Genomic DNA, 22,535 nt, shown 5'->3' with positions numbered 1-22,535 from the left:
CTGCAGAGCCCCCATAGACTTTGCAGTCTCTGTATCTTTTTTAATTTTTTCAAGGGTGGTGTCAACCTCCGGTCCAAATAAGAAGTCCGGGTTAACTGGCTAATTGAGGATAGAGGTTTGTATTTCAGGTTTGAACCCTGAGATTCTCAACCAGGCGTGTCTCCTTAACATAACGCTAGTGTTGATGGCCCTGGCTGCAATGTCAGCTGCGTCTAGCGCGCACTTAATGGAAGCATTTGTTAAAAGCTTCCCTTCCTGGATTAGTAGTTCTGCACCCTCCTTGTACTGATCTGGTAGGTGTTGCAACAGTGTCTCAAGGGTATCATAATGGGACCTGTTGTATCTGGCTAAGAGTGCCTGAGTGTTGGCAATGCGCCAGATGTTAGCCGCCTGCACAGCCACCCTTTTCCCTGAAGTTTCCAGAACTTTCGACTCTTTGTCAGGAGGAGCAGCATCACCTGTAGTCTGGGAGTTTGCTCTCTTACGTGCATTAGAAACAACTAATGAGTCCAAGGGTAACTGTCCCCTAATATAAGCAGAGTCTGCAGGTGCTGGTCAATATATCTTTTCAATCCTTGGGTTTAACACCCTGGCTCTAGTGGTGTCCTTAAAAATGTCATTAGCATGCTTAAGGACCCCTTTTAGCATGGGCAGGGTTTTGACTGTTCTTTCCGAAGTGGAAAAGGTGTCGACCAGAAAGTCTTCCTCCACAGGGTCAGCATGAAGTTCGACGCCATGATTACTGGCTGCCCTTTCAATAAGGGCGTTAAAGGCAGTTGTGTCCTCAGTAGGAGATGTCTTCACACTGTACACATGAGTGTCAGGGACAGTCTGCGGATCCCTTGGGTCAGCTGGGTCTGCACATGGTTGGGTTTGATAATCAGGATCAGTGTCCACATGATAAAGGCCATCTTCATGTTAGTCATCCCCTGCATCCACATCCGAGTATTTTGGGGAAACATTTTGTGGTTCTTGTCCATAGGAATGGAGGGGTTCCACAAGAGCTGGTGACGTCGTGGAAACCCTCTTCTTTTTCAAGGGAATCTTATATGACTCCATGGGTGTTTCTGGTATGATTTTCCTCTTATATGGAGAGTCTACCAGTTTCCGAGTCGATGAAAGGCCTCGACTCCTGGTCTTCAGGCTCTTCTGAAGCCTCCAATTCCATCGAAACATCTTCGCACGCACTGAGGGTGGCAACCCGAATTTGATTGGCGTCGACGCGGTCTGAACGTGTTCGACCAGCTTTGGTTGCAGGGCCTTCTTTGGCCCGACCGCTGTAGCCTTGTTCTTGATGCGTTGGAGTGACTCCGACACTTCCTTGGCAATGAATGGACTGGGCCGCGTCGACTCGACAGGGTCCTTGGAGCCAGTCTTTGTCTTGTCCGCAGGCCTCGACCGAGGATCGATCCCGTCTTTTAGTTCGAGTCCTTTGTGTGTGTCGACTCCTTTTGGCATCGGCCTTGGTTGTTCGACAGCCTTGACCTTGGTCTTCGGTGCCCCAACCGTCAGTTTGATGACTTTGAGCTTTTCGGCAACGACTGCCATTTTCTTTTTCTTCGGCTCCGAGGGGTTTGAGGTCTTGGAGCCGACCAGGTTTCGGTTTTGGCAGTGACGCTGTCGGTTTCGATTTCTTTGGATCGACCGATGGCGGTTTTGAAACCGATGGCTCTTTAGTAATGTTGGAAGCCGGGCCTTTATGCCGGGCTGTAGAACGAGACTGTAGATCTCGGGTAAGGCCTAGTGGTGATCCCTCGACCTGAGCCTTATTGAGTGCGTCATCTTCGGTCCCCGTATAGCGGGTAGGGCCTAGCTCCTCGCCTGAGCTATCTTCTACGGCCCCAAGGGCTTCTGCGTCGTCTCCAACCTCTTCAACAACGTTTTCGTCTTCTTCTTGCATCTCTTAGTCTTCGGCGTCTTACTCGGAGCCATGGCCCGAAGCCGGATCGGAGCAGTAGTCTTGATCCTCCAGATCAACGACCACCTCGTCTTCGGTCCCGAAGATGTTTTCGGGAATAGGCTCTGACTTCTTCGACTCCAAACGAGCAGCGCGTCGAATCCGAAGAGTTTTCTTCGACCTGAACCAGGCACAGGACATACAGTTGGCTTCGTTGTGATCCGGGGACAGGCACTTGTTGCACACCGGGTGGACATCGATGTGCGGGTATTTTGCATTGCAAAGTGGACACCTCTTGAATGGGCTTCTTTCCATTTTAGATCTAAGATCGGGTCAAGTTTGGAAAGAAACCGTCTGATTCCTCGATGTCCTCTCGAACAAGTTACCGGTACCGAACGAAACGATACCGACGCAGTCTAAAGCCATTTGGCTTTGTAGAAAGTTTTCCTAACTGGAGCTAAGATAGTAACATCCGAACCCAATGGCGGAAAAAAACAATCTGACGATGGAGAGGATGCCCATGCGCACTGTAGTCCAGGGGAGGAGCCACCTATCTCGTGATACTTCGAAGACTCTTCTAGGACAACAATGTGCAATCATCCGGACTGACACTAGGCAGTGATCTATGCACATATATGAATTCAGCAGCCCACATGCCTCGAACATAGGCTTATAAATAGGCTTATTAAAAAAAAAAAGGTTCTTTTTCATCGAATCTACACTGTCGATTAAATGTGATAAAACAAGCTGCTGTACACTCTTTAAGATAAGACTGAAGCCTCTTCTCCACAGCTACCACTTTGAGAGCTATGGCTATCAAAGACCACTAAAATCACCATAAGGGTTGCCTGGATTGGTGCAGGGTGCATCATTCCTTCGAGTGTGCCCCAAATACTAAGCCAACATCCTACACCAAGGCTCTCTCCATTCCTGAAAGAGACCTTGTGCAACCTCCGGATTGAGATTCCATTCATCATCTGCTAGACATAGACGGCGGAATTCGCCAGTATGGGCGTTCAGCAAACCGGACAGGTGTTGAACCACCAGGGATATGCACTACTACTACTGTTATAACCAAAGCCAGAGACACAGGACCTCTTGAGAAAAAGAGTCCACAACCCCAACCTGCCTGGATTGTTGCAGTACTACATGGCAGTGGTGTTGTCCGTGAACAGGTTCAACTTTAGCACTGGTGGCGCCCTATGTTTGTTGGCACCCCCCCATATGACCACCTCTGCCATGAATCCCCCCACCAGGACCCTTTAACAGTGCCCCTCAAGTCTCCAAAACCACTGTCTCTCAGCTCCATTAGGTTTTATAGAACCACTCATACAGGTGTCAGAGCATTTTACATAACACACACATTGCACAGAGACAATCATATGTGTGGAATTCAGTGTATAGGAAATGTTACATCAGACAGGAATACAACGTGTAGTATAGGAGTAACATGTCATGGATACTGATAGGCAATAAAGTTTAAGGGTCCTTATTGGAAAGCACAAATTCAGAATTTAAAACGTACCACCATTGTTAGGGGTTCTCTTTAATAATAAGAACAGTTTTCTACCTAGATGAACCCTTTTGGGAATATTAGTATAATGAGAGACTGGGCCAAAAATCATATATCTCAAACTATATATATCTTGCAGTTTGCATGCAGCTCTTTCATGACAGTTATTAGCTCAAAGTTCTATATCAGGATTTTGACTTCTAAACTACAAGAACAAAAACAAGCTTATTTAAAGTAGCAGTAACTCAGTGCCCTATTTACATTATATTCACTTTGTGATCTGAATGGTACACGTTCTTAGCAGCATGCACATTAACCCTATGCGCTACCTTTCCAGAAGTTAAAACTTCCACAAGACAAAACTTCGGTCTCTTTCCAGGAAGCCGATTAATCACTGGAGATATCTTGACATTTTAACTGATGACTGAAAATTGCTGGAGGCCTGGAACACAGCAGCAGGTGCTTTTAAAATGTTAATATCCTTTTAAAAATGACGCCCACACCCCAAGTCAACGCCCGGAGCCGTGGCACCGATCACACCGCCCTAGAGCCGACCCTGTCCTTGAACACTTTCACTAGCTTCTTCTTGATGGAAGGAATGCTTTCGAGTCCGGATTCCGTCAGAGACCACAATGCACTGATCTACATCTCTCCAATATGGCCGCTCCATCACAGGTGTGAGATCTGGTTGCGGAAGGGAGCGAGGTCTGCCAGTGACCCAATCCCGGTTTGTTAGTCACCTCTGCAATACCTGTACAGTTCCTTCCAAGGTCTGGACCATGTCGGAGGAATTCCCTTAATACTGAACCTACTGGAACTTCTGATTCCACTTCAGAGCCCACATATGCCATCTGGCATGAGTCACTAACAGGATGCAGTGGAACTCAAGGATAGAAGCTGAAACATTGGTATCATAGCCTGTGATGGTATGCCAGTGGTGGTGGTAATGGCTGATCCTGTCACCAACTGGCCGCCCATGATCTAGAAGGACATGGCTTGGAGACTGTGGCTTCAAGGGGGGGGTGGTGGTGGACTGGCCTGACCTCTGGCCATCCGACCCTCTCGGTCAGAATGAGTTGGCGTAGAGAGGATCAGGTACACACTGGGCATCCAGATGTGGTGGCATGTAGGGCTGCTGACATTCATATCTGTGCATAGATCGCCGCCTAGTGTTGGGTCCGGATGATTGCACATTGTTGTCCTAGAAGAGTCTTCGAAGTATCACGAGATAGGTGGCTCCTCCCCGTGCCAGCTGCAGCAGTCTGAAAGAGTTTTTAGAACAGCCTGTCCTACAGCTGCCTGCTGTTTAGAATGCACATCTACGCAGTAGTCCTTCGTAAATGTATGTGTGGTGGACAATGTGGCTGCCTTACATATCTCTTCTAAAGGAATATTCTCCAGGAAAGCCATGGACGCTCCTAATTTACGTGTGGAGTGTGCTCTTGGTGGAATGGTTAGTGTGCGTTTAGCCTTAGCATAGCAAATTTGTATACACCTAACGATCCACCTGGCTATCCCTGCTTTGGAAATGGGGTTGCCTTTGTGTTGTGGTGAAAATGCAACAAAAAGCTGTTTTGTTTTTCTGAAGTCCTTAGTTCTGTCTATATAGTACCTAAGAGCCCTTTTGACATCTAATGTGTGTAGGGATCCCTCAGCGACATTTTCTGGATTAGGAAAGAAAACTGGTAGTTCTAAGGTCTGTTTCATATGGAACTGCAAAATCACCTTAGGCATGAATGTAGGGTTGGTGCGCAATACAACCCTATTTGCGTGGACCTGTATGAACGGCTCTTGAATGGTTAAGGCCTGGAGTTCACTAACTCTTCGTAGGGAGGTAATGGCTACCAGGAAAGCCTTTTTCCAGGTTAGAAACTGAAGCTCACAAGAGTGGAGAGGTTCAAAAGGTGGTCCCATCAGTCTGGTGAGGACCACATTGAGGTTCCAGACCGGTGAAGGCGGGTGTCTGGGAGGGATCACTCTTTTGAGTCCTTATAGAAAGGCCTTAATGGCAGGCACTCGGAATAGCGAGAGGGGCTGCCTGTTTTGAAGATAAGCTGCTATTGCGGATAAATGTATACGAATGGAACTGTACGCCAGATTACACCTGTATTAGTGCAGCAAACAACAGATAATGTTTTGAATAGATGCATCCAGTGGGTTAATGTCATTGTTGTTACAATATAGGACAAACCTCTTCCATTTAGCCGCATAACAAGCTCTGGTTGTGGGCCGTCTTGCCTCCTTGATGATATCCATACATTCTGGCGGCAAGTTGAGGTAGCCAAATTCTAAAACTTCAGGAAACCAGATCGCCAGTTTGAGCTGTTGCGGATCTGGATGCTGAATGTCGCCATGGCTCTGCGTCAAAAGCCTGGGTGTGAGGTGTAGCCTTTGATGCGGTACCACGGATAGGTCTAGAAACGTGGTGTGCCATGGTTGGCGTGCCCACATTGGAGCAACCAGGAGGAGGGTCATCGAGTGTTGCCTCAGTTTGCATGCCACTAGCGGTATTAAAGGTGCTGGGGCAAAAGCGTACGCAAATTTGCCTGACCAGTTCATCCATGTCGCATTGCCCTGCAACTGTGGGTGTGGGAATATGCTGGCGAAGCTTTGGCATTTTGCGTTTTCCCTTGTGGGGAATAGGTATCTGTGGATGACCCCACTGCTGAAAGTACGGTTGGAGTACTGATGGATGTATCTCCTACTCGTGCATCTGGTGGCTGTGTCTGCTGAGCAGATCCGCCATCTGGTTGTCCTTGCCCGGGAGGTGTTCCACCATGAGGAAGATGTTCCTCTGAATGGCCCACTTCCACATGCTCTGAGCCAGATGAGACAACTGTGGAGAGTGTGTTCCTCCCTGCTTCTGTATGTAGTACATGGCAGTCATGTTGTCCGTCCGGATCAACACGACCTTGTTGCACAAGTGTACTTTGAATGCTTTCATCGCCATGAAGATTGCCATCAGTTCCAGAAGCTTGATGTGCATCCTCTTTTGCTGTGGTGTCCATAGTCCCTGCACTGTGTAGTGGAGAACATGAGCTCCCTATCCCTGGAGAGACGCGTCTGTCGTCAGTATAATCTGTGGCACAGGCTCTTGGAACGGTCGGCCCTGCAGAGGTTTTGTGGGTTCCACCAATACAGAGAGTTGAATGCCTGACCGCTCACCAACACTAGGTTTTTTAACTGTCCTTGAGCCTGATTCCACTGACGTGCCAAGCACTCCTGAAGCGGACACATGTGTAGTCTTGCGTGTGGGACTATGAAGATGCAGGAGGCCATCATGAACACTTTCGCTGGAAGCGAGTGTTGAGGTCTGACTTTTTGTATCAGCAATTGCATGCTGTGTATTCTCGCTGAATTTGTCTGAGCTTTGGCTGCCAGAGTGTTTATTGTCGCGCCCATGTACTGTTGCACGTGGGTGGGCTGAAGATGTGACTTTGGATAATTCAGCGAGAATCCCAGACTGTGAAGAAGATAAATGGTATGGGACATGTGGCTGGCACACTGCTGGGCCGTCTTTGCTTGAACAAGCCAGTCGTCCAGATAAGGGTAGACATGTATGTGCTGTCTCCGTAGGTGTGCTGCTACTGTCGCCAGGCACTTTGTGAACACCCTGGGTGCCGTCGTTACTCTGAAAGGGAGGACTTTGAACTGATAATGTTGGTTTTGAATAGTGAACCTGAGATCCTGTCTGTGATGGGTGTATGGGTATATGGAAATACGCATCTTTTAGATCCAGCGTTGGCAGGAACTGTTGTAGTCTCCCCCCCGACAGGTGTTATGTGGTCGGGGCAGTGACATGGTGTCACGGTTTGTTATTGGCAGAGGATCTGGAACTTGTTTCCTCTGCCTCTGCCCTTGATGTTGTTTCCACGATATCCACCCCGGTTGTTTTTATTGTAGGTGGATTGTGTGCCTCCTTTATTGTACTGTGTCTGCTGTGTGGACTAGCCTCTTGAGGGGCCCCTAGTATTGGAGCGACGAAAGGAGCCACTCCGAAACTGCTGTGACTGCAGAGCCCCCATAGACTTTGCAGTCTCTGTATCTTTTTTAATTTTTTCAAGGGTGGTGTCAACCTCCGGTCCAAATAAGAAGTCCGGGTTAACTGGCTAATTGAGGATAGAGGTTTGTATTTCAGGTTTGAACCCTGAGATTCTCAACCAGGCGTGTCTCCTTAACATAACGCTAGTGTTGATGGCCCTGGCTGCAATGTCAGCTGCGTCTAGCGCGCACTTAATGGAAGCATTTGTTAAAAGCTTCCCTTCCTGGATTAGTAGTTCTGCACCCTCCTTGTACTGATCTGGTAGGTGTTGCAACAGTGTCTCAAGGGTATCATAATGGGACCTGTTGTATCTGGCTAAGAGTGCCTGAGTGTTGGCAATGCGCCAGATGTTAGCCGCCTGCACAGCCACCCTTTTCCCTGAAGTTTCCAGAACTTTCGACTCTTTGTCAGGAGGAGCAGCATCACCTGTAGTCTGGGAGTTTGCTCTCTTACGTGCATTAGAAACAACTAATGAGTCCAAGGGTAACTGTCCCCTAATATAAGCAGAGTCTGCAGGTGCTGGTCAATATATCTTTTCAATCCTTGGGTTTAACACCCTGGCTCTAGTGGTGTCCTTAAAAATGTCATTAGCATGCTTAAGGACCCCTTTTAGCATGGGCAGGGTTTTGACTGTTCTTTCCGAAGTGGAAAAGGTGTCGACCAGAAAGTCTTCCTCCACAGGGTCAGCATGAAGTTCGACGCCATGATTACTGGCTGCCCTTTCAATAAGGGCGTTAAAGGCAGTTGTGTCCTCAGTAGGAGATGTCTTCACACTGTACACATGAGTGTCAGGGACAGTCTGCGGATCCCTTGGGTCAGCTGGGTCTGCACATGGTTGGGTTTGATAATCAGGATCAGTGTCCACATGATAAAGGCCATCTTCATGTTAGTCATCCCCTGCATCCACATCCGAGTATTTTGGGGAAACATTTTGTGGTTCTTGTCCATAGGAATGGAGGGGTTCCACAAGAGCTGGTGACGTCGTGGAAACCCTCTTCTTTTTCAAGGGAATCTTATATGACTCCATGGGTGTTTCTGGTATGATTTTCCTCTTATATGGAGAGTCTACCAGTTTCCGAGTCGATGAAAGGCCTCGACTCCTGGTCTTCAGGCTCTTCTGAAGCCTCCAATTCCATCGAAACATCTTCGCACGCACTGAGGGTGGCAACCCGAATTTGATTGGCGTCGACGCGGTCTGAACGTGTTCGACCAGCTTTGGTTGCAGGGCCTTCTTTGGCCCGACCGCTGTAGCCTTGTTCTTGATGCGTTGGAGTGACTCCGACACTTCCTTGGCAATGAATGGACTGGGCCGCGTCGACTCGACAGGGTCCTTGGAGCCAGTCTTTGTCTTGTCCGCAGGCCTCGACCGAGGATCGATCCCGTCTTTTAGTTCGAGTCCTTTGTGTGTGTCGACTCCTTTTGGCATCGGCCTTGGTTGTTCGACAGCCTTGACCTTGGTCTTCGGTGCCCCAACCGTCAGTTTGATGACTTTGAGCTTTTCGGCAACGACTGCCATTTTCTTTTTCTTCGGCTCCGAGGGGTTTGAGGTCTTGGAGCCGACCAGGTTTCGGTTTTGGCAGTGACGCTGTCGGTTTCGATTTCTTTGGATCGACCGATGGCGGTTTTGAAACCGATGGCTCTTTAGTAATGTTGGAAGCCGGGCCTTTATGCCGGGCTGTAGAACGAGACTGTAGATCTCGGGTAAGGCCTAGTGGTGATCCCTCGACCTGAGCCTTATTGAGTGCGTCATCTTCGGTCCCCGTATAGCGGGTAGGGCCTAGCTCCTCGCCTGAGCTATCTTCTACGGCCCCAAGGGCTTCTGCGTCGTCTCCAACCTCTTCAACAACGTTTTCGTCTTCTTCTTGCATCTCTTAGTCTTCGGCGTCTTACTCGGAGCCATGGCCCGAAGCCGGATCGGAGCAGTAGTCTTGATCCTCCAGATCAACGACCACCTCGTCTTCGGTCCCGAAGATGTTTTCGGGAATAGGCTCTGACTTCTTCGACTCCAAACGAGCAGCGCGTCGAATCCGAAGAGTTTTCTTCGACCTGAACCAGGCACAGGACATACAGTTGGCTTCGTTGTGATCCGGGGACAGGCACTTGTTGCACACCGGGTGGACATCGATGTGCGGGTATTTTGCATTGCAAAGTGGACACCTCTTGAATGGGCTTCTTTCCATTTTAGATCTAAGATCGGGTCAAGTTTGGAAAGAAACCGTCTGATTCCTCGATGTCCTCTCGAACAAGTTACCGGTACCGAACGAAACGATACCGACGCAGTCTAAAGCCATTTGGCTTTGTAGAAAGTTTTCCTAACTGGAGCTAAGATAGTAACATCCGAACCCAATGGCGGAAAAAAACAATCTGACGATGGAGAGGATGCCCATGCGCACTGTAGTCCAGGGGAGGAGCCACCTATCTCGTGATACTTCGAAGACTCTTCTAGGACAACAATGTGCAATCATCCGGACTGACACTAGGCAGTGATCTATGCACATATATGAATTCAGCAGCCCACATGCCTCGAACATAGGCTTATAAATAGGCTTATTAAAAAAAAAAAAGGTTCTTTTTCATCGAATCTACACTGTCGATTAAATGTGATAAAACAAGCTGCTGTACACTCTTTAAGATAAGACTGAAGCCTCTTCTCCACAGCTACCACTTTGAGAGCTATGGCTATCAAAGACCACTAAAATCACCATAAGGGTTGCCTGGATTGGTGCAGGGTGCATCATTCCTTCGAGTGTGCCCCAAATACTAAGCCAACATCCTACACCAAGGCTCTCTCCATTCCTGAAAGAGACCTTGTGCAACCTCCGGATTGAGATTCCATTCATCATCTGCTAGACATAGACGGCGGAATTCGCCAGTATGGGCGTTCAGCAAACCGGACAGGTGTTGAACCACCAGGGATATGCACTACTACTACTGTTATAACCAAAGCCAGAGACACAGGACCTCTTGAGAAAAAGAGTCCACAACCCCAACCTGCCTGGATTGTTGCAGTACTACATGGCAGTGGTGTTGTCCGTGAACAGGTTCAACTTTAGCACTGGTGGCGCCCTATGTTTGTTGGCACCCCCCCATATGACCACCTCTGCCATGAATCCCCCCACCAGGACCCTTTAACAGTGCCCCTCAAGTCTCCAAAACCACTGTCTCTCAGCTCCATTAGGTTTTATAGAACCACTCATACAGGTGTCAGAGCATTTTACATAACACACACATTGCACAGAGACAATCATATGTGTGGAATTCAGTGTATAGGAAATGTTACATCAGACAGGAATACAACGTGTAGTATAGGAGTAACATGTCATGGATACTGATAGGCAATAAAGTTTAAGGGTCCTTATTGGAAAGCACAAATTCAGAATTTAAAACGTACCACCATTGTTAGGGGTTCTCTTTAATAATAAGAACAGTTTTCTACCTAGATGAACCCTTTTGGGAATATTAGTATAATGAGAGACTGGGCCAAAAATCATATATCTCAAACTATATATATCTTGCAGTTTGCATGCAGCTCTTTCATGACAGTTATTAGCTCAAAGTTCTATATCAGGATTTTGACTTCTAAACTACAAGAACAAAAACAAGCTTATTTAAAGTAGCAGTAACTCAGTGCCCTATTTACATTATATTCACTTTGTGATCTGAATGGTACACGTTCTTAGCAGCATGCACATTAACCCTATGCGCTACCTTTCCAGAAGTTAAAACTTCCACAAGACAAAACTTCGGTCTCTTTCCAGGAAGCCGATTAATCACTGGAGATATCTTGACATTTTAACTGATGACTGAAAATTGCTGGAGGCCTGGAACACAGCAGCAGGTGCTTTTAAAATGTTAATATCCTTTTAAAAATGACGCCCACACCCCAAGTCAACGCCCGGAGCCGTGGCACCGATCACACCGCCCTAGAGCCGACCCTGTCCTTGAACACTTTCACTAGCTTCTTCTTGATGGAAGGAATGCTTTCGAGTCCGGATTCCGTCAGAGACCACAATGCACTGATCTACATCTCTCCAATATGGCCGCTCCATCACAGGTGTGAGATCTGGTTGCGGAAGGGAGCGAGGTCTGCCAGTGACCCAATCCCGGTTTGTTAGTCACCTCTGCAATACCTGTACAGTTCCTTCCAAGGTCTGGACCATGTCGGAGGAATTCCCTTAATACTGAACCTACTGGAACTTCTGATTCCACTTCAGAGCCCACATATGCCATCTGGCATGAGTCACTAACAGGATGCAGTGGAACTCAAGGATAGAAGCTGAAACATTGGTATCATAGCCTGTGATGGTATGCCAGTGGTGGTGGTAATGGCTGATCCTGTCACCAACTGGCCGCCCATGATCTAGAAGGACATGGCTTGGAGACTGTGGCTTCAAGGGGGGGGTGGTGGTGGACTGGCCTGACCTCTGGCCATCCGACCCTCTGGGTCAGAATGAGTTGGCGTAGAGAGGATCAGGTACACACTGGGCATCCAGATGTGGTGGCATGCAGAAAGTGTTTGAAGAATTGGATGTTTGAAAAAGAGAAGACTTACATGTAGACTTGTGTATAATCAACATACTGGTAAATCTTGATGCTGCTATCTTGGAGTAGGGCACCATCCAGCTCTTTGTAGGGTCTCATGATGACTGGAAGCAGTATGGAACCCTGAGGGGCTCTTAGGGTAAGGGACCTTCTGGAATCTGAAGATGCCCATGTGAACTGGTGTTGGTAGGAAAAAGTAGGAGAACCAGCAAAGGATCCTTAGAGTGATGCCCCTAGATCTAGAGCCTAGAGGGCTGAAAAAGCTACTGACAGTCTGAGATGGCTGCCACTGTAAGTAAGCAAGGCCAGGCTTAACATGTGAAGTTCCAGTAATAATGTGGAACAGGCAATCCCAGCCAATAAGGCTAAAAAGTGGGCCAGAACACAGCTTTCCTCTAGGTTAATGAGAAGATTCATTTGTAGCACTTCAGATTCACCAAACCTGAAAGCTGTAGGCAGGTTCACCAATGAATTATAAAAACGATTCAAGTAAACACTGTCAATTTCACAAAGTAAGAACTTTAGGAACATCTAGCGTAAACACATATCAGAAACTTATTAAGATGGAAATATCTTCTTAAAATCAATGAGACTAGAGATATCTAAAATAAAAAAATAAATGCCTGGTTACATCAAAATTCACCTCAATTTCAGCAAGGGATAAGGAAATGTGATTTTCATTCAGTAAAAAACTAAATTCAAAGGCCGTAAATCACAGCTGTTCAAGGTGACAATACTGACGATACAACATTGAGGATGATGTCCAAGCAGTAAGTGAACTGAGGATAGTCTGGAACACACAATTGCAAGATGTGGTTATAAGGCTCCTTTAAGACAGTGTAAAGGGGAGAAAAACAATTTGCAGAACAAGCTTACTGATGGATTCCGGTAGGCATGAGATGAAATGCTCGGAAAAGAGGGGCCACCACACAAGGATGGTAAGGACATCTTCACTAATCAGCTGGGTGTAAATTTTAAATTCTACATGTTTTAGGGGTATATGTTTACTAAACCTAACTACAAAACTCTAGCACTGCTTTTATTTACACTCCTTAGGGTTAAAAGATAAAATTGTTTGATATGGAAAAGTGGTTTGGCATTTCAATCTATTTAGCATAATTAGCACAATATTGCTGCCACGGTTAAACGATGAATAAATGACCCTTCGACTTTTCTGGACATAAAGTAATTACATATAGTTTGCCATTTCAGGTGTATAGATGTTGGCACATCTTACCTGCTGATTTGGGAGAGTGTACTGCTGCTAATCTCACTGGACTGAGGGAGCGTGGATAGCGTTACAGTCGTCGGTGAGGTGTGTTGTGGCGATGTTTGCAGAAGAGAGATGGTAGTAGGCACTGCATTGGGTAACTGGCCTCCATTTGGCAATGATGGAGAACTGTCCGAATTTGACACTGGAACGAACGAAGTAGCTGTAAAAAAAAAATTTAAGTTCCAGTTTGAGGATAGTGTGTCACAAAGTAAGGCTCCAGGTGGAATGCAACAATTCTTGAATACCTTAATCAGAGATTATCCTCTCAAAGGGATTGACTACTCAAATTGATCAAGTTAACAAAGTAATTAAAATCGTACAAAATCTACTAGGTCACAAAACGGAATTTGTCTGAAACCATATGGTCGGTTGAAATCTAAAATAATGTTCATGAAGAATTGATGATATACTCTTCACGAAAACTGATGTTTCATTTATTGGTCTATGGTAGTCGAGATCTTTTTTGAAGTGTTTGTATATTAAGTATTTCTGTCAAAAATGCTCTGCTTGGCAGCACTGCAGTAAGTTATGTTATAGGCAATAGAATGGTTGTATTTCACACATTTACAATTTAAATACATATTAAATCATTTGGCAAAGATCACAATCTAACGTCAGGATTTAACTCAAAGTTGAGTCACAATAAACAAGTTACTTAGCTTGAGTAGCGCATTATCTGGTAGAAACAATCTAGTTCCAAATTCTTTGCCTTCGAACTTCCCAGCCATCAGGCTGGATCAGGAAACTTTTGCTCACATAATACCTCTTGCGCGCGCCGTCGGGTGGTTTTTTTCGGCTCCGTGTTACGCCATCGGCGTCGTTCACGTCAGATTTGATGTCACGGTCACCAATATAGATGCCGCTCAGGCACGAAGAAGTCAGTACTATTTATTCCCACACCAGAAGTGCAGAGCCACAAAGTAAATGACAAAAAAGTGTGCAAAACTAGGGCCCGAAAAGGGGAGTAACCCTAGCATGACAATCAGTGCGCAAAGTAGAGAGGAATGGGTGTACCCGTGGGGAATCTGCAGCTGGATAGTCTCTACCAGATAATGCGCCACCGAAGGTAAGTAACTTGTTCATTTGATAGAGGCTTCTAGCTGCAGATTCCTTACCTTTGAATTAGATACCCAAGCCATACTGTCCCGATGGTGGGTTGCGGACAAAATTCCTCACACTAAGAAGTCCTGCAGGACCGAACAAGCAAAATGCCTGTCCTTGCGGACCTGACAGTCCAGGCAGTAGTGCAAGTTGACCACGTTGCTGCCTGACAGATGTCCAAAACGGAGACACCCTGAGCCACGGCTGTAGTCGCAACCTTTCCCTGGTGGAATGGGCCCTTAATCCCTCAGGGGACCGCTTATTAGCTAGGGCATATCAGATTTTAATGAAGATAACGACCCAGCAAGAAATGGTCATTTTGCTGCACTGCCAGCCCCTTCTTAGCTCCAATGTATCCGACAAAAAATAAGTTGTCCACCTGGAACTATTTTGTGCAGTCAAGGTGGAATGACAACGCTCTTTTTGGGCCCAGGCGGTGGAGGCGCTCTTCTTCTTTAGAGAGATGCGGGGGAGCGAAGAAGGTGGGCAGCGTGATAGACTGACTAAGATTAAATGGGGTCACCACCTTCGGCAAGAACAAAGTGTAGGAAGGTGGATATCTGACTATGGTTGCCCCCAACTTTTTGCCTGGTGTTTTGCTGGTTTTCGACTTAGTTGGCCTGGGATCCTGCTATCCAGGACCCCAGGCTTCCTGCTCTCTCTGTAAAATGGACATGGTACATATCTAATTGGTACTGGGCCACCTTATCAGTCCCTGTACAGTGTACCCTAGGTACCCAGGGCCTACCAGGGGCTGCAGCATGTATTATGCCACCCCTGGCTGGCCATCCAAATCTGACACAACTGGCTGCACGACAGCTGGGGCAAGGTGGTGTAATCACCCTTTGCTTTAGATATAGTATTCCTATTTCTAACCCTAAAATGGACACATATATTCCCATCAGTCACTCCTATGGCAGGCCTTATCAATCCTGAAGGCAGAGTGCTTAGAATTATGTGAGATGGTGCTCTGGCATGTGCTGAGCCCGTTTGCAGCTTGCGGAACCAAGTCCTAATAGCTGTTCCATGATAACGCTATACCATATACTCTTAAGTGCATTATGAACCTCGCGGTCAAATGCTAACTTTGGTATAACATTATCAAAACATGTCGAGTAAGGTGTCATACGAATTGGAATACTAACCCCTCGCCAATTCTAGCGACGGGGTTAGCATTCCACCCTTCTAGAGGGACACGACATGTATGTAACTGTGAACCCCGGTTAAAGTTAACTCGAGTCTCAGGATGCTGCCACCACAGACACAAGTCTGACCTCCTGCTGCTGGGAGTCCTTCCAGCAAGGGAGGCTTGGACAAAGGGGTTCCTGCCTTGGGAGGTGCTAGCACCACCCCAGACAGGATTTTGTGTATTAGGTAGGACAGGGCTCAAAGGAATGAGACATGCCTGGGGCACACAAGGTGCCCTGTGCATACACTGGTCAGAACCAGTTCCTGGGGCACTCCAGCCCCAGAGCTGGCGCAAGACCGGACAAAGGAAAGGGGGTGTAATCTCCCCCCTTCCTGGTCCCACCCAGAGGAGGGACCTAGTCGTAGTGCAGCCCCCCTGCCTGTTTCCTTTCCCTGCGGATCATCCGAAAGGTCGCCCGCTTCTTCTCAACTGCTGCACTCAAGCTCATCCTCATGGCCATGGTGCTTTCGCGCCTTGACTATGGGAACGTCATCTACAATGGGGCGCCGGCTTATCTGCTCTGCCGGCTCCAACAAATTCAGAATCAGGCGGCTCGCCTGATCTACGGACTCCCCAGGTTCAACCATACGACCCCTCTGTTGCAGTCTCTCCATTGGCTCCCAGTGAGGGAGAGGGCCCTTTTTAAGCTTGGATGTATCACCTACCAGGCTAGAGCAGGGACCGCTCCCGTTTTCCTGTGTGAAGCCATTTCCCCTTATCTTCCTTCCCGAGAACTCCGTTCCACTCACTTGGCCCTTTTGTCAGTCCCTCGTTTTAGGAAACAGAAGTCCGGTGGGGCCAGATTTGCAGTGCTGGCTCCTTCCTTCTGGAACTCACTCCCTTTTTCTCTTAGGTCGTCATCTTCCTACCTGGAATTTCGCAGACATCTGAAAACCCTCCTGTTCTCCAGATCTGTAGCCGTATAACCCTTTCCTCTGCACCCACTGGTCTTCTGCCTCTAGCGCCATGAAACCGATTTCGGTATAAGAGCGCTCTATAAATATTTTAAAATTCAAATTCAAATTCAAATTTAGCTGAATAAAGGTAGGAGCTGGTCCCATTCCAAATCAGATTAATCTTGACAACTTCCACGAAGAAACTCGACCTTCGACCTCCTGAACATCAGAAGACTGAAGAATCTCCCCTATTGTCAGGGAGTGACCATCCTGCTTTGCGGGCACCATCAAGCTCCTGTGCGATTTGCTGCAAAGTCCTTCCATCCTGGAATCAGACGACCCAGCTCGACAAGACCCGGACCTCCAGACCTCTCTGACCTCTACCCACAGCCACAGCACAGCTGGGACCCGTGGGTGCGACGAGCAACGTGGAGACAGCCATCTTGAGAAACCTGCACAGCGCTTCCAGCACGACCGCCAAGGGATCCTCGAGTGAGTGCTTTGGGGTCTGAGAAGCCCCACACCGACGCAGCTCCTGCACCAAAGACTAGCCCCCCAGCATCCACGAGATCTGCGTGGGGCCCTTTTGTCTGGTTGCTGCTTGTCCTGTTGTCTGGTCACTTGCCGGCTGGCTCGTGACCTCTGAGACGACGATTCGAAGAATCCAACACTGCTGGTCTGGTCCCCCAGACTGGCCCTTGCTTCCTTGAAAAAGGGGAGCACCCCGGACCCTCCTGGTCCGCACCAGACGCCATCTTTGTTCCACCGCGTGGCTTGCATTAGCCAAGGCCTGTTGTCCAGATCGACGATCCGACACTGCCAACAGCAGCAGACTACGTGGGACAGCTCGTGCCTCAAGCCTGGTCGTGAAGAGCAGCTCCTGGTCCGTGCAGCTACAGAGAGAAGCGACCCTTCCTTCACCTGACTGCGGCGACAGCATTTGGTTCCTTCCTGGTTCCAGCACCGTCACTGGCTAGTGACCGAGACTCTGTCCCCTTCCCTTTCAGGACTACTTCTTCCTAGTTCCATCCTTGGAACCACTGGACTCCTCCATCTGGCTGCCTGCCAGCAACTCCTTATTTCAGGCATCACCGGGATCAACGCAGCAAACCCGACAACTTCAGCCCTATGCACCCGCAGCCTGTGGATTAGGTAACTAAAGCTTCTAGGTGCTGAAGTCTGTGTACACTATCTTAGTGTCCAGGTCCACTCTTGTTTTCCCTCCATCCGGCCGGGTTCGTCCGGAATCCGTAACTTTCTAAACTGTAAGAGCCATAGACGTTGGTACCAGTGGCGGCTGGTGGATTTTTAAAGTGGTGGGGCGGAAAAAGTTGTACCCCAACGTAATAAGCGAGCGAGCGAAGCGAGCGAGCCCGAACAGCAACAGGAGGGTGCGGGGGGGTTCTCCCCCCGCAAGAAAATTTTGAAAAAAATTGATTAAAATGGTGGGTTTTACACCACATATTTACTGCAAATTGTTGAAAAAAGGGGGGTCCAAAAATAGCATTTTGAAGCACAAGTGAGAAGAAAACATTAGAATCAAATCAAAAATTTGCCCAATCCTCAAACTGATCTGCTTGCAAAATGACCCCCAAGCCAAGCACATACAAACAAAGTAAACAGGCCCTCTAAGTGTTTCCCACCTGTAACACATCTGTGAACCACCTATGTTTTCATAGTATATAATAATGAAAATGCTCCAGTTTGTTCTTATTTATCTTATGCAACTTACAACCATTGACAAAGCCTATTGGTTGTAGGTTTAGTGTCACTCGTATTATATATCTGGAGGCAATGACAGAAGAAGCACAATACCAGTGGGATAGCACACTACGTACAGATTTTTTGCTTAACAGTTTTAAGCCACGCTCATAATTACATTGGCTGCCCCTACGAGAGACCCCCCCAGTTTTTCATCCCACTTAAAGCGCTGCACACATACTTTGCTTACTCTTTTCGTGAGAGCCCTGGGAAACTGGGACGCACAGGTTACTCACACATAAATCATAAAAATAAAAAAAAACACCAAGCTCCCTGGAAGACACAGCTTAACATTTGACCTCTGTCTTTGATTGCACAGCAAATGTGACAAGATAAGAACAATATTTAAAAGCTTGTTTACAGAAAGCGAGTTTGTGGAAAAACACAGTATACAAGATTTTGGTAATGGAAGGGCCGACCCAGACAGCTAAAACAAAGCCAGCAAACAGAAAATGTGAGTTACAAACCACACAGCTAATGGTAAGCAACGGGTGGAATGCATTCCTGGGTCAACTTTCTGAATGTCTCCAATGTCTTTAGCAAACCAGACAGCTACAGGGTTTGGTAGGCTGAGACGTAAAAAAAAGTAGTTATATGAGTGTGAGCAGTGGAAGGATAGATGTCATCCAGTCAAAGGGATTGTAAAGAAGCTATTTTCCAGGGGAATGACAAACACAAGAAGAAAAAAAGACATTAAGTAAGAAGCAAGCAAACAAGCGACTAGACAGGCAACCAATGATTAGCAATGGGCTGGCACAAAGTCCACTTGAGGTTTTTGATATGGTTCACAGAATGTCTTTTAAGCACATACACCTAAAAGGCATCTGTAGTAGGTAAGATCTAAAAATAGCAGATTAAATGCAATGGCCTTGGTCCTTACATTGAGGAATGGGACTATTGGGCTACTAAGGGTTTGACCGGCTGAAAGGAGAGGGTGCAAATGCATGAGTGTGAGCGTGTGCATAGCTGGAAAGATGAAAGCATGTGTGCATGGATGAAAAGATGAATGTGTGAAAAGATGGCTAATTGCCGTTATCTCCCCATTTTGAAGGCAGAGAAAACAAATGCTTCCCCAGCTCCATGAAACAGAGAAATCTGGGGAGAGGTTGCATTGTCATGGCTATGCTGGGATCAGGGTAAGCCAAATTTCAAGTCCCATAACATTATGCAATTTTGTTCCGAGTGTAAGTCTGGTCCATTGAGGAAAGTATGGCCACAACACAATGGGGCCACGAACGGTGCAAGGACACACACTGCTGAATGTTTTAATGCACCAGTGTCTTAAACGATGCGTCAATGGATGCCTTAGAGTGGGATCGCAGATGGATGGCTAAATAGGTATAAGTGCCTGGGTGTGACTGGATTAATAAAGGAAGGTGCAAATGTGGCAGAAGTCAAGAGCTGGACTCCATGGCGTGTGCATCAAAAGTGAATACCAGCAGAAGGCACATAGGTCCCAGGAACTCCACAAGAGACTCCGCAAGCGGGACACCAGCAGCCATCATCCTGTTCCGTGGACCCTCCTTTTCTACGTACACATGACTTTTATCCTCAAAAATGACAGAACCTTGGCTAACTTGCAGTTACACAACCTCTGGCTTACCCGAAAGATGAGAAATCCTCTGAATCCACCCTGGTTTACTGAACTGCAAGATCAAAATCGGACACACCAAAGTGGTGGAGTCGTGGAGTGCTCGAGATTTGAGGTGGGTCTTGGTGAGGCCTTTGGGGTATTTTACAAATACATGCCTAGTGTTTTTTTGTGTTTTCCATATGTGACTATTTTTAATAGAGGTCGGTGAACCAACAAATTAACAGGAAGAGCCAACCTAGAGTCGAACCAGGGGTCAGTCTGGGCTCAAAGAGACAAAGCACAAGCAAAACCAGCAAAACATTTGTTAAGTAAATCGTGCAACAATCATCTTGTAAGCACAGAAAAAAGTTTCACATTTCCAAAAAGTTTTCTTTGTAAGGTGGGAGTGTTTCAATCAAGTACGTTATTTTTTTTATACAGATGAACTGATAGTCATTTGCTAGTAGTGGTAATTGCTTAAGATGAGCTTAGAAACATGAATGCTACCTCCTGCCTTGCCCTAACGATGATGTCAGTATAGAACCAAGTGGCCATTCAGAAGGCCATTGCCTCCTATATGTCGCTCACTTGCAAGCAAAGATTTTATACAGAGCATATCCTGAACGGATGTAGCTCAAGGTGCTGTTAAATGTGCTGATGAAAGAAAAATTGTCACAGTAAAATAAAATAATTATCTAGCATCACACAGTTTGTTCAACTGAGATGAGGTAGCCGGTAATTCTAGGCCTCTCCTGATAGTTCACACCAAGTGTCCTGCCATGCGTGGGCAAGGTAGGTGGCACTGGAACCTGTTATCTACTGAGAAAATAATGTATGCATTTGCCCCAAAACGATTTCACTGCGAGCGGGCACATCATTGGCCCATAACAGTGGCAGACTATCAGAGGTTCTAGACAATAAAATACAAAAAAGCAAGAAGTGATACTCGATTATTAGATTTCATAATAATAATGAAAAACGTACATCCATTTAAAAAGCAAACATGTGCGCCTTGAGACTGATGTCTGTTGTGTCCACTCTGTAAGTAATAAAAATAAACCCATAAGTACATTTCAACTCAGATGGACTTGTTTCTCTTGGGCTTGGTTCCACTTTATCTGCAGCTCTTCCTCTTGGCCCAGGATTACTTGGAGCCCTGTTGTTCCGTGCCTGTACTTCATCTGATCTCTTTTCCCCCAGACTTGGTGACTCACAGTAACTAAAAGGGTCGACAGGCCTGCTGGGCAATCAAGCTGTGCCCGAAGGGCTGGTCTGAAAGGTCAGCGTTTGATAACCCCACATCAATAGTTCTCTCTTCTGGGGGCTCTTCAACCACAACTGCCTTAACAGGAGAATCAGTTTGAACTTGAACAACACCTGCATACCTGTATCTCTGCTGGTACACAACAATCCCAGTCATTGCAATCACAGATGGGGCACTTGCCATTTTACTCACAACCATCACAACAAAGGCAATTTGCATAGAAATGTGGCTTAATTCAAGCACATTAATAAAAACACTTTTATGCATCATAGAAAGTTCATTTAATTTGCGATTATGTTAATATCTCTCTATATTTGCAAATCCATATACATTTCATAGAAATCATTATTATTCAATGCACAAAATGCAAACCCTAAAAACTATCCAAGCAGTCCCTGCAGAAAGAACAGCTAGTAAATGTATGATTCCATGCTACACAACCTCTGCAGTCATCGAGTCACACAGAGGTCGTCATTGGTTGATGCATTGCTTCACTTTCGGTTTTGTTACACAGACTACACTTGTGAGGCTCATCAGACATTTAGTGTATTTGTAAAGCACACGTTTACAATGAAGGGTATTTTGGTGCTGAATAACAGATGCTTATTGTTATCCAACTCCTTGGTACTCATTTTATCGACCTCAAAAGGAGGTTGACCCATCGGGATATGAACCTGTGGTCAAACAGAGCACCTATAGTGGACACATTAGTCCACTAAGCCACCAGGCTTGGCTGTGTCTCTCCTCTAATGTGATTACTTCGACTTTCCTCTCTAATGAAAGTAATTTAACTGGGAGGAAGAAAGTTATTGAATTTTTGATGCCGTTTCGCTATGTGGAAAGCCTAGCACAAGTCCAGGATTATGGAATGCTAAAAGTGAGATTGTGATAAAAGGCAAGCTTACTGATTCTGTTATAAATGTGGTCTTTTTTTGTAATCAAAAGTCTACAGTCTGCCGTCTACTGCACTCCTGGCAATCAGCATTTTAAATGTGATCTATGCAACGTTCTTTTGTTGGCGTTTTTATGGAGGAACTTTAAAACTAACTAAATAAGATTATGCAGCAATTCAGTGATTATTTACCAATATATTTTGGCCGCGCTGATAGAACTAGTTTTATTGCCAGTTTAGATGAGCGCACACATCCCCCTTGGCCTGGCCATGCAGCCGATAGTTCACGAGCTGTGACAGTATAAGTTTCACCTTCACCAATTTGACACCGGCAGCGTGATGACAAAAGTTTGTGGCCATCTCAGGTGAATTCTCGCCACTCTGAAAATAAATAATTTGAAAGTCTCTGCTGTCGATATTAAGAAGTCAGCTATATTGCGCTTTTGTGTTTACGTGCAAGCTGCATTAAACAGTCCGCTTTAAAGCCTTCTTAACTGCAGGTAGCCCAAGAACACACACAAGACACAACTTCGCTCAATTTATCATTTTCTGATTAAGAAAAGAAATGAACAGCAAACGCAGAAAGCAAAAT

General features: G+C 46.5%; 1 protein-coding gene across 4 annotated transcripts in view; it reads right to left on the bottom strand.

The window, feature by feature from the left end:
• UBAP2 (ubiquitin associated protein 2) overlaps positions 1 to 22,535 on the bottom strand; it is a 1,436,418-nt gene that overhangs the window by 614,335 nt on the left and 799,548 nt on the right. For all 4 annotated transcript variants that reach the window (XM_086960301.1, XM_086960303.1, XM_086960302.1 and 1 more), the window contains exon 17: positions 13,232 to 13,427. In XM_086960301.1, coding sequence (XP_086816427.1) covers positions 13,232 to 13,427 — 196 coding nt within the window. The remainder of the gene's footprint in view (positions 1 to 13,231; positions 13,428 to 22,535) is intronic.

The sequence above is a fragment of the Lissotriton vulgaris genome, chromosome 3_1 (genome assembly GCF_964263255.1).
Source record: "Lissotriton vulgaris chromosome 3_1, aLisVul1.2, whole genome shotgun sequence".
NCBI classification, from domain to species: domain Eukaryota; kingdom Metazoa; phylum Chordata; class Amphibia; order Caudata; family Salamandridae; genus Lissotriton; species Lissotriton vulgaris.
This window is presented reverse-complemented; position numbering and strand designations above follow the sequence as displayed.